Source organism: Coenobita brevimanus, chromosome 68 (genome assembly GCF_032717465.1).
Source record: "Coenobita brevimanus isolate Jiangsu-jjx chromosome 68, ASM3271746v2, whole genome shotgun sequence".
Lineage (NCBI taxonomy): Eukaryota > Metazoa > Arthropoda > Malacostraca > Decapoda > Coenobitidae > Coenobita > Coenobita brevimanus.
Genome location: NC_137021.1, coordinates 7,933,813 through 7,947,261, shown reverse-complemented (window position 1 = coordinate 7,947,261; position 13,449 = coordinate 7,933,813). Strand labels below are relative to the sequence as shown.

The 13,449-nt window shown below is 41.7% G+C and overlaps 1 protein-coding gene across 1 annotated transcript in view; it reads right to left on the bottom strand.

Moving 5' to 3' along the window:
• The window catches only part of LOC145405843 (ras-related protein Rab-9A-like), an 85,462-nt gene that overhangs the window by 50,786 nt on the left and 21,227 nt on the right, over positions 1 to 13,449 (bottom strand). The window contains exons 3-5 of the mRNA XM_080277090.1: positions 1,909 to 2,058; positions 1,556 to 1,747; positions 744 to 902 (exon numbers count right to left, since the gene is read on the bottom strand). Of these exons, the coding sequence (XP_080133216.1) occupies positions 744 to 902; positions 1,556 to 1,747; positions 1,909 to 2,058 (501 nt within the window). The remainder of the gene's footprint in view (positions 1 to 743; positions 903 to 1,555; positions 1,748 to 1,908; positions 2,059 to 13,449) is intronic.

The window sequence follows — 13,449 nt, the reverse complement described above, 5'->3', positions numbered from 1 at the left end:
TCATTGATCACATTCCTTGTCATAAGAATTCCCCATCAAAACATCAACGCTTCTCCGTCACAACAATTCGCACCTTGGACAGTTCTACGTCATTTATATACTATTATTATGCATAACAGATGTCTATTTAATTGTCCTGGGACTGTCTGATGGTGGGATTGCATACTATGCTGATGCTTCTTCCCTACTGAGTTTGAATACGAGTAGGAGATTGCATTCACCAGTGACCTTGACTGGGAACAAGCGAGACAGGCACTGGTTTTGGGCTTAGGTTAGCTTCTTTTACAGCTGTTAGGCCATGTAGATTGGCTTCAAACTCTTTTTTGAATTAATTTGGGTGGGTTTAGGACTTCGTTAGGGGGAAAAAACAAGGCTCAAAAATGCATCCCTATACTTTACATGTTAAATCTATCCTATGACACGATACCCCGCCAAGCCATGGGTTTTTACTTAACCAAATGCATCGTTAAAACGGGGTTTGCCTGTAATTGTGGCTGACGTGTTTTTGCGAGTGAGTGAATGGTTATGCAGGTAGTTTCCAAGCCTGAAGCCACACTTCTCCCTCACTCCCACAGAAGGACCACACGAATAAGCAGTAGTCATCCACCAACTACTGCTACTGGTGAATGACATACTGCATAAATATGTACATTTCACCCTGCCCTAGGGTGGAAAAGGAGGTCTAGATGATGATAATGAAAAAATAACTGACTACATTATAAAATGTACTATAAATTTCTCACCTGTCTTCCTTCAATATTGGCCCATCTTCTGAGACACATCATAAAGGAAGCCTCAACATTGGTTGCATCTTTTGCTGATGTCTCAATATAAGGAAGGTCTCCATTTTCTTTACACCAGGCCTCTGCTTCCTCTGTGCTCACTTTTCTCTCCAAGTCAATCTTATGGAAGAGAATTTTTCTTTCTACATTCTGACAATGAACTGGTGTTGAACACCTAGTGAGGAAGTACTACTGTAATCAATGATAAGAAAAACAGATTAGAAGAAAATAAGTAATATAGTGATTAGTCATCCCTCCATTTTTCACAGGTGCTAGGAAGTCACACCCTCAAATACTGAAAATTTGCACATAATGAAAGTTCTCTAAGAGCACCTCCACAACCATAATTCAACTATCCAACTGCCTAAAAATCCTTCACAGTATTTCAAAACAACCAGACATTAGAATCTACTTGCTTAAAGTTTAAGCAATTTAACAATAAATTTTGTTAACCCATCCCTATATACACCATACACTAGTGTATTTTTTTGTGACGTTTACTCATCAATGAAACATGCCAACTGGAAACTGCAATAAAGAGGGATGACTGTAATTGGGTGAAAATGAATATTAAAGATGATGTACAGTGGTGAGGAAGATTATGTAAAATCAGGACTATGCAGGGAATGTCCAGTATTGTACATCATTCAGGGAATGTCCAGCATTGTACATCATTCAGGTTATATTCACTGTAAATCATTTAAGTTAAATCCACTCCATAAAATCAAGGGCACTGTATTTGCTTGAAGCAGGTGAAGTGCATGTTCCATTACCTTATTTCCTACTACAAGAAATGGGAAATCTGCTTTGACATCGGCATAGTAAACAAACTCCTTTCGCCATGTATCAAGGTTCTTGAAACTTGGTGGGTCATCAACACCAAATGTAAGGAGGCACATATCAGACCCACGATAAAAAGGTGTTCGTAAACTCTTGAATCTTTCCTGACCTGCCGTGTCCCAAATCTGCAGTAAAAAAAAATATATCATATAATGCATTTACTTCTGTTCTTCATATAAAACCCCTTTAATATTTCCATTATTTAAAAAAAATAATGATCATATAGACAAAACAGTTTACTGTTTAATGGATAGCCCCACATCACTGAACACTGAGCAAAACGTACCTGAAGTGTGTATGTTTCCCCCCCAAGCTCAATCTCCTTATTAAGAAATTCCACACCAATAGTGTGGAAGGAGTGTTCATCAAAACGATCTGTGACAAAACGATTCATGAGGCAAGATTTTCCAACTCCTCCATCCCCAAGGATCACAACCTGAAAGAAAAAATCCACAGTCATAGTAAGATGTACTGTACATGAATTACATTGCATATTTTTGTAGCAGCCATGGCTCAGTGGTCTACAGCGCTCTGACCAAAGGGTCGGAGGTTCGGGTTCACCCAAGGGTCATTGACAGACATCAGGAAGGGCATCCGGTCATAAAGTGCTACACGGTCCAAAACCAAAGTCCTCTACGAAGGGCCAATGCCTTTGCCTTTACTGAAAAAGGAAGACATGGCATAAAAAAAAAAATAATAATAATAATAATAATAAAAAAAAATCAACATATGGGAATCTCATATAAAGGTAAATGTGTATGAGCAACTGAAGTGAAAATTAGTACAGGTCTCTCTCATTACAACAAAACCTCGATATAACGGACTTCACCGGCCCGGAATTCACTTTTATCCGAACTGAGGAGCTACTTGCATGCAGGTATATCCTGATATTCGATACCCTTTGATGCGACACCCCGCCTAACGATGGCGAAACCCTGGTTTAATGATGGGTTTAGATTTTTTTTTACCAATTTTGATGATTTATTAGACATAAATTTTGTGTTTAGATTGATTTATAAACTGTTCTTAGACTGCTATAGTCATAGGTGGGGTGAATATTGTCACTTTGGGGTACAGTTTACAAAGTTTGATTTTTTTCAGACTTATATTCTGATGATTTTCAGGTTTTATTTTTGGGTTTCGGTGAGTTATAAACTGCTTTTAGGCTTAGTTTAGCTTGTTTTAAAGCTATCTGGGGGTTTAGATGAGCTAGCAACTTGTTTTTGGACTCATTTCAGTGGGTTTAGGATTTTGTTAGGGGGGAAACCCAAGATTTAAAAATGCATCCCTATACTTTACATGTTAAATCTACCCCGTTATACAATATCCTGGCAAGCGATGGATTTTTACTTAACCAACCGCATCATTAAACCAGGGTATACCTGTATTGGAAAAAGTCTGATAATTCCAGAAGCAGTGTGGACTGCCTGACCACCTCAGCTATGTTCATCACAATAAGGTAAAAAAAGGCATGTTTATCAGTGTACAGTAGAGTATTATCATTTATATACAGTATACAGCGAGTGCTCACATAACACGGGAATACTGTACTCTGAAGCTCCCGCTTTATGAGATTTCCATGTTATATGGCCATATGTTTACTTGTTAAAGGGTTTCATGGTACCTAAGCCAGCCCCAAGTTCACTTTTGGGGGCAATTTTCAGTTTTTTATTCCAGGACATTTACCTACCTAATAATGACTTCATTACATACAAACACTGGAAGATTCCTCACCTTGAATGGTAGAGGTTGTGGGCTTGATGGGGAGAGGTGGACTGGGGTTCCATGGCCAAAAAAACAAACAAGAGCAAAGATCACACACAGCACATGTGCAGCCAGTGCAAGGGGAGAGGGTAGGTTCAACTGGGGCAGGAAAGTTCAGTGGACCGTGACGTCACCCCACGCAGACATGTGATAGCAGTAAGTCACAGGCTGATGCAACCCGCACTATGACTATCACTGGCCATGCTGTGTCTGTTCCCACTGCATTATGACCCAAGTTTGCAGAATCATGACTGTTTGAACCATAATCTGGGACCTCTGGCAGCATTATGTCTATCGTCAACACATAGTATGATGTTTTAAAAAAATGGGCAGCTTCCACTTCTTGCGTAATGTCTATCATTTTCGCATTGTGACTATATTTGGACATCAAATTTTGCCTCCTATGTTATGTGAGTTTCGCGCTATAGGATGGCACGTTATGCGCACGCTTTCTCTATTATACCATTTGATTACTGCAGTGAATGTATGATACAGTACAGTACTGCAATGGTAGTGAAAACAGGTTAGAAACCATTGGTGCGATTTGGACCAATGTCTGATATACTACAGAATATTGGAAAAAGTCTGGGTTAGCATTGGGAAGTCTGGCTGTCACTTTTATCACAATTTTGCTTTTCTCGGAATGACTTGGGCCCTAATTAGTCCATTATAGCGAGGCTTTACTGTATTCATCGTGATTACATTCCTACGATGCTCTTGATAAGCAAAATCCCATTGATATTGATTTTCCAATGGATGCTTTTATATATTCACTAATGCTTGCCCGCAGAAATTTGTGGGACTAATAACCCTTTCATAACAGTTTGCAAATATCATTGTATCCATACCATTATTGAGCCCACAATGACCCAATTCTGGGGGGGGGGGGAAGCATATTGTCCCATGTCGCAATTTCCAACAAGTCTGGGCTGTTGTGTCCTGCACGATCACCAAAATTTTTGTTTGATATTTTTCTAACACTCCCTGTAATTACCTCGACATAATGCAAAATGAATTTGGTCACTATCTATCACCGTTCTCGCAAATGAAACAAACACACAGACAGAAAGACACTCTATCTATCTATTGCCAGACGCCACAATACCGTAAGGGGTGGCCATTTGACTTTGAGTTACTTGTCTTACGGGGAGGGGCACTAACCCTCCACCAACCCACTTGTTGACGTGTAGGATGCACAATTGGTTTGGTTATATGGTCACCACCCAGCATTGTAAATGGTTTCTTGGCTTACAAGAAACTATTTGGCTTGTCACTCAATGTAAAGCCACCTGTAAAGGAAAGAAAAGCAATAAGAAGTGGTAGGAAAAATGGGAGAAACAGGAAGGGAGGAGGGCAGGCACAGAAAAAGAATGATAAAGGATAAGGAAGAAGTAGGCAGCACTACATCAAGTGAGTGGATGATAGTTGCCACCACCTACCACTAATAGAAAGATACACATGCACAATTTAACTATTATTTATATTATACCTCTCTAATTCTTATGCAACCATTCATATGTTATGTTAATGTGATTTTAATTACTAAAAATTTATTTCCTTTAAACTTACCATTCCACCAGAGGCCTGTCTCATCTGCACTGAATACTTTTTTCAGCTGCAGGCACTAAGAGTATTGTCACTGACTAAAGGCAAGAGTGAAATGTGTAGATGGAGTGAAGCCAAAAGCAGGCAACCAGATATGCATACCTAACACAAAGGAGACAGGCTAGTGTTGCCTACATGCATGTTTACACAAGGTAAACAATTTATTATCTTCTATGGAGGGAGCTACAGACAGTAGGAATATTGTGTTATTAAAAGTGAGAGCCAGATACATACTGTAAATGGAAATGAGTAGCCAAAAGTAGGTGATTGGCTACGATCATTAACAACCCAATATACTATCATCTGGTATGCAATCAATCACTACTGTATAATGACTGATGGAAACTTACACAGTGCAGCCTTAATATGTGATAGCGTTGCGTCAAGTGAGGACCTATTGCATAACAAATTATCACATAACACGGTCAATATAACATGCGTTCAATCGGGTTAGGGAGGGTGACCTCGACTACGACACCCAAAATGACCTAAAAACACTTTCCCACCCCACTAAAGTTTGTCCTATGCCAGAACAAGTCATCACCAAGGGTCCCCCCCTCCCTCCACAAAGGGGGAGAGTTGGAGGGCCTGGACGACCACTCCACAAAAAGGATACGGTATCACTTTACTTAATATCACACCGCACAATCTGTTAAGTACCTGCACTGTTACATGGCAATTGCATTGGTGTTACTGGTGGCCTTTCATGCACAAAACAAAAGGCAATGATCACAGCCAATCACTGGGCAGGCATCTTGACTCTGATCAGCAGAGGCCCAAAAGAGGGACTGATGGTTACGTAAGGTTGACACAATTTCCAAGTCACAAGTTTCAGTCCAGTATTTCACATACAGTTTGTATCACCTTATTTAATATTGCACACTTCACTATTTGTTAAGCACTTGCACAGTTATCTGGTGATAACAATGGTGTTCCATTGGTCTTTCATGCAGAAAAAGAAAATGAAAGGCAACAATCATGGCCGATATAAACACTTGACGGGCATCTTGGCTCAGGCAGCTATGTAGAGGCCGAAGAAAGGGATGATGGTCACATTAGGTTGACACTATTTCCAAGTCACAAGTTTCAGTACTTAAAAAAATAAATAAAAATAAATAAATAATAAATAAATAAAAAATACACTTAATTTTGCATACTCCACTCTTTGTTAAGCACATGCACTGTTATTTGACAATTACATTAATGTTTCTGTGGCCTTTCATGCAAGAGCTGAGCCCTAAAAAAGGGATGATGGTTATGTAAGGCTGATACAATTTCCAAGTCACAAGTTTCAGTATTTCACACACAAAATATATCATTTCACTTAATATTGCACACTGAACTATTTGTTAAGCACAAGCACTGTTATTTGGTGATAACAATGGTGTTTCGGTGTCATTTCATGCACAAAGTACAGCGCAAGGCAATGATCACAGCCATTGTAAACACTGGGGACCATTTTAGCTTGTGTGCGTCACTGTCTCCGTGCAAGATTCTCAGAGGCAGCTGCCAAAGATATTGTTCTAGTAAAATTACAATTAATTTTTTAATGCTGTACCTTGATGGGGCATAACTTTTTAGTTATCGTTGTAGCGATTTATCAAACAACGAGGTGTCATATAACAAGACTGCACTGTACCCAATTTCAGTTTACTGATTGTGAAAATTGCTTATATGATTTTTGTGATGGCTACACATGATGATCCTGTGTGGATGCACTACCACCTGTGCAAGCTGACAGTCATACATTTGAGCCAAGATCACTGCCCCATGTTTACATGCATATAACCCTCTTCTAAGGCCACTGTGCATGTGTCCTCCTTCCTGCCACCCCATTCAAATCCTCATGTTTTGTCTCCTTGCTTACTTGCTTACATGTCCCACTGATGTGATAGTCTCCCTTGCGCTGTGTGTTACAGAACTACCTTACGTGTGTAAGGCCACTGATGCACCACTGTTTTCACAAAAGACAGGGAAAGTTTGTTTTCATTTTCACTTTTGAAGGCTTCACCATGCTTGCATGCATCAACCTTGGTCACCTAATGGCAGCTCTCCATGCTGTTCGATTACTGGCAGCTTCCCTGTTCAGTTCCTTTACCCTGAGGTCACACTCAGTGACCTCGTCTGCCATACCACCAGCGTTAACACTTCTCATTTTCTGCACCCAATTATCATCCCCACTCCTCTCCACATGCCCAAACCATCTCAATCTACCTCTCCTCATCACAACACCAATACACTTCAGTCTCATCCTACCTCTCTACTCTTCCATCATAAACCTAGCCCTCCCAGACCTTGCACTCAAGGATGCACTGCACATCCACTTAATCACTAACATTTCTGTACCTTTGAGCCTGTGAATATTCTCATCCTTTACTGCCCAGGTCTCACTACCATACAGCATACATTCCCAACACATGTTGCATACAAAGATCCCTTAGCACGGAGGGAGAGCCCTCTCAATGTCAGGAGAGGCAACAGCTCCCTGAACTTCTTCCAACCACTCCTCACTCTAGTCACAAAGCAAGCTCCTACCCCCCCCCCCCAGCACATGACATGTCTTCCAAATAACAAAACTTCCACAAACTCATGAGACTCACCAGCAAGTTAAATCCTTTCACGCCTGGCAACATCCACGTGCTCTCTCCAACACACTTCACGAATGAAATCACCATTATCTCACGGTCTACCCCTAATACCACTACATCTCTTATGCAACCACTTATCACAAACAATGCACAAGATGGAATTACTTCCCACGCCCTTGCGACAAATCACATATGGTCACTCTCTCTCTTCTTTGACAGTACAGCCACCAGCCCTTGATACCATTACTTTTGTTTTATCTGCATTTACTCTTGAGCCCTAGTGCCCCATACCATCTCTTCCTAAATCTTTCCTCCACCTCCCTTTCATTCTCTGCAACCAATACCTAATCATCAGCATACATATCTCCCATGGGCGTCCATTTCTGAAGTCACGTGAGAGGGCTTCAAGTACTGTACCGTGATACACAACAAGGGGCTCAAGACTGACCCCTGATGCACACCAACATTCATGGAAAACTCATCACTCAAGTCTCCATTCATCCTTACCTGGGTGTGAGCACCCGCATACATGGTTATTACCACCCTAACCTGCCCATTCCTCAATCCCACGCTTTCTCACTGCCCACTTTACCTCCCCTCTAGGGATTCTGTCAAAGGCCTTCTCCAAATCAACAAAAACAAAGTACAGTTCTCTTTTCTTTCCTACATATTTTTCCTGAAGCTGTCGAACAATGATTATGGCATCAGCGGTCCTTTTGCCTGGCACAAACCTAAACTGGATCTCATCAATATTCACTCTATCTCTAATTACACCTTTTAGAACTCACTCCATTACCTTCATTATCTAGTCTAAAAGCTTTATGCCTCTATAATTTTGCCTTTCCAGGCCATCACCCTTTCCCTTGTACACATTTACAATTACACTTTTCAGCCAATCATCTGGGAAAACACACTCATATATAATCGTTTTTATCTGATCAGTGACTAACCTCACTCCTACATCTCCTGAGGCTTTCAACATTTCAGCAGTCAACCCAGACACACCTACTGCCTTCCTCACCTGAATCCTGCCTATTGCCCTGTTCACAGTTGCAACGTCAATCACAGGCCAAGGGCCAAACACCGGATCTGCTGGATCCAAACCTTTCCTATCCCAGTCAAACTCCTCATTCAACAACTGGCTGTAATGCTCTCTCCATGCATCTTTCATATCCCCACTGTTCACAACAACCCTACCTTCACCATTCTTCAGACACTGCTCACTTTTGATATCCCTGTTCTCCGTCTTCATTTGATCTGCCACCTTAAAAATCAAATTCCTCCCTTCCACACAATTTAGGTTATCAAGTAAAAGTCTCTGTGACTCAGACTTCACCCTGTAAACTTCTTTTCTAGCCCAACGCTTGGCAGCCCAGTATTCCTCTTTGTTACCACTCTTTTTCCATTCCTGGAAAAGACTTCTTTCCTTGTTAACTGCATTTTCTACACCCTCATCCCACCACCAAGTCACTTTATGTCTTGGTGAGCCTCTTGTCTATCCACAGAGTGAATCAGTAAATCTCAAGAGGTTGGTCTTGAGGGCTTTGTACTGTTCATTAACACTTCTGTCAACGTCTCCCTGTTCAACTATCACTCTCTTCATTTCACTATAGAAGGCATCTCTTACTGCTTGGTTTTTCAGCTTCCATATTTTCCTCCTGGGTGCAAAGGTCCTCTTTTTTATCACCTATTCCTTAATCCTTAAGCCACGGGCTTGTTTTGCTTTGACTTGCAGCTCCCGCGGGCATATTCGCGCTCCGACAGACTCTCTAAAAATATTTGCCCAAAATCAGTTATTAGTCCTAGAATATTAAAATCAAATATACTTATGGCACATACCTTCAGCTTTCTCCTTTGGTGTTTGTTGAGCCTTTGTCGAGTACCGTAGGACTTGTGGAGACCTCTGAAGTTGGGTAACGAAGTCTCCACTTTACACTTCCCGACAACTCGTAATATGATTACCACAGCCTGATATTATCACTAGAAACACTGATCTATGATTCTCAAATGGTTTGGAATCCATGCTCCCCAAAAGAAACACTGTGAAAACAATGAAAATTACGAGGGTGTATGACCATCCCACTTCCGATCGTTCGCCGCTAGTGTTGTCTATTATTCATAAAAGCACTCACAGTTTATATTTCTGTTACTATATAACACTTATATATATCTACAGTCTTTATCCATAAGTTTCCTTCAGTAATAGTAGTTTATTGTCACTGTAGGGATTCAATTTCTTTCAGTAAAATACGTAGCATTCACTTTCTCGTCCTGTATACTGTACTAGCATTGAGAGTGAATGTCACTTTCACCTTCACTCTCATAACTCATAGTATTCATACATGCTAGAGTGAAACTTTCACTTTCATTACTCCTAGGGTATATGCTCGTATTCTTATAATACTACTCATTTACATTTCTATTTACGTTCTCTATTTCATTTACGTTATTTACATTTCTATTTTATTTACACTGTGTTATGCACTGTCACTTGAAGTAACTTATAAAACTATTTTCCACTGTTCACGTATATTTACATTCATTACTTTCACTTGCTGTTTACACATTATTTACAATTCCACTTGCACTGTTTTACTCAACAGAAAGATCGCAGTCACTCTTTTATCAATTGTCAGCCCTTTACCTCTTTCCACACGAGGTTTAGTAGGAGGTAAAGGTCACAGGGCCCTTTGCATGGGGGTGATAAGTGGCTGAAGTTAGCAGGAGCAAACAGACGTACCTTCACATTGGAAGATGACAGTGAACTGATAGGGGTGGGCCGGGGTGGCCTACCTAGGGAAATGCATTACTGCCAACGTCAGTCTCTTGACAGCTGCTAATATATAGCAGTGAAATGATTGGCAGGAAATCTAGACAATACAAATTAGGTAGTTCCAGGTGAATGTAAATATCACTTAGGCTTCTCCCTTCCCTCCTTTTATGTATATTTATTACGAAAATAGATTATACGGCATATTTCGGGGAAATAAACAGCGAAAATTAGCGAACGAGTGCACGTGAGGTGTTGTCAGGTGGTAATTAGCCAATTCCAGGTGTATGGCACTATCACTTACCTTATTTCTTTTTTGTATATATTATTTGGTATAAGAATAGGGCATAGGGCTTATTTCAATGGATGAAATCAGTGGAAAATTCCAGGGAAGATTTACTTAGCGTAGAATACAGTGTGGTGGCCTGCAATAATTAGGTAGTTCCAGGTGAATGTAAATATCACTTGCTTCTCCCTTCCTTTCTTATATATATTTTTATTATGAAAATAGATTATACAGCATATTTCAAGGGGAAATAAAGAGCGAAAATTAGCAAACGAGTGCACGTGAGGTGTTGTCAAGTGATAATTAGCCAATTCTAGGTGTATGGCACTCTCACTTACCTTATTTCTTTCTTGTATATATTATTTGGTATAAGAATAGGGCATAGGGCTTATTTCAATGGATGAAATCAGTGAAAAATTCCAGGGAAGATTTACTTAGCGTAGCATGGCCGGGCGGGCGAGAGGATAGGGTAATGGAGGGGGGGTAGGGTGGGGAGTCAAGAACAGGGAGAAATGGCTAAATTGTCAACAATGGATGGGAGTACAGATGACATTAGAACCTGACTAGTGTTGGACATTGGCAGTACTGATAGATGATACAAGCCACCACTTGAAAGCCCGGGTGAATTCAAATAACACAGAATCACAAAAGTGACGCCCCGCGGTATGATCCCTTGCTCCCAAGCGTCACGAAAGTGATGCCCCGTGGTTAAGGGGTGAAGCACCATGTCATATTTCAGTAACTTGTGTTGTTGCACACACTTCTCGCTCCCAATAACTTTATCATCCCTCACCATGTGGAGAGGATGGGGGATGATAGTTGGGTGAGGAAGGTGAGAAGTGTTAATATTGGGGGTGGGGTTATGAGGGGTAGACCGAGAAAGACATGGGACGAGGTCATTAAGTGTGACCTTAGGGTTAAGGGACTGAACAGGGAGGCTGCAATGGATCGTGCAGCGTGGAGAGCCGCCATTGGGTGACCAAGGCCGACACATGCAAGCATGTTGGAGCCTTTAAAAACGAACGAAAACGAAAAACGAACGAACGAACCAACCTCCTATCAGCCCACCTGACCAGGAAATAGTCTATCTGGCTGCTGTTTACCCCAGACGTGTATGTGATCAACATACTTTCTCTTTTCCTAAAATGTGTGTTGCACACAATCATGTTCATTGCCTCCTCAAACTTGGGTATCCTCTCCCTTTCCTCATTTCTTGTACCATATGCACATCACCCATGTGCTCCTTCATATCCTTGGGCTGCTTCACTTACATGACCACTTAAATCCCCCCGTCATACTAATCTCATCATTCCCCATACCACTTACTATACATAATAAGTCATCCCAAAATCTAGCCTTCTCTACCTCATCCAAGCCTGCCTGTGGAGCATATGCCAATACAACTGCAAACATCATCCCAATGAACAAAATTTTCACTACTATGAACCTATCACTTACTCTCATTACATTCATGACATATTCCAACCATTTCTCCCTAACCAACACACCCACACCCCCATATCCATCTATTCTATCCTGCCAAAACAATTTATAGCAACAATCCCTCCCAGGCATCTTTCTGACTGATCCACCCCTATACTGATCTTGTATACATCCCACATCTGCCCACCTCTTACTCATTACCTCAACCACTTCCCCTGCTCTACCACTCAAACTTCCCACATTGCACGAAGCAACTCCGATCCCCCTGGGTGATTTAATGTCCTCAGGCTTGCTTTGAATTACATACTTTTACTTGGTCACAATCAGTAAAATAAGAGGAGGAGAGACATGCCATAGGCCCCACCCACTGCACAGTCCCAGGCCCAGGCAACAGATCTGGGACCCCTAGCCCACCTGCCTTGACCAGTGGCTGTGGTAGTGGCCTCGGGGCACCCTGCCAGGCCAGCTACAGAGACGCCCTCCAAGTGCGCCTTGGCACTGTAACTGCCCCACCATTATATTCCCATTGATAGGGTAGCCTCCTGGGGCACTACTCCCAGGTTTGGGCCCCTCTCCATTGGTCGGAAGCGGTAGCCTGGGAACCGTAATGCGCCGTACCCTCTGGCACAGGTTCGAGCCCCATCTCGCCCCAGCCTCACGATCTACGCTGGCAGAGCCCTCATCACACCTCCCCTCAAAAGGTCCACCACTAGGTAGCAGGGACAAAGCTTTCTGGCTGCATGCCCTTAATAGTGTCAACCCTGTGACACAGTAGAGTATGTTAGGTGCTATGTAAAGCGCATGTGGTCTAGTGTATGAGACAGAGGAAGTGTTTGGGAGAGTATGTTGGTCAACTCTCCATGTTAGTGTCACACTGAAAAGGTCAGCAAAGTGGGACTGTTCGGTAGCTAGTGAAACAGAAGCTCCAGCTCTTCCTATCACCAGAATTCTCATTTCCCTTGGGAGTACCACCCTGATCGGCTGGTGCTGCAGTCTCCTCCCTGTAAGTGTGCAATGAATACTGTAGTGTGTGACAGTAAATGAGAAGAAAACTTTTTGTGTGAAATACTGAAACTTGTGACTTGAAAAACATGTCACGTAAGAGTGCCAACCCCAGTGTAAGACACTGTGCTACACAGTGTGCCAAGGGGAAGCCTAAAAGGACTGATGTTAACCTCAACATTGTTAAGCACCATACGGATGGACATGGGGAAAAAAAGACTGCAGAAGTCCTTATGCTGCCCCAATCCACGGTCTCTACTGTAATTTAAAAAATCCAAGGCTGTTCTAGCTTCAGTGCAGAATGTGCCCATCCTGAATCTTAAATGTTTAACAAAGGCTAAAGATCCCATTCTGGAGGAGATGAAGAGT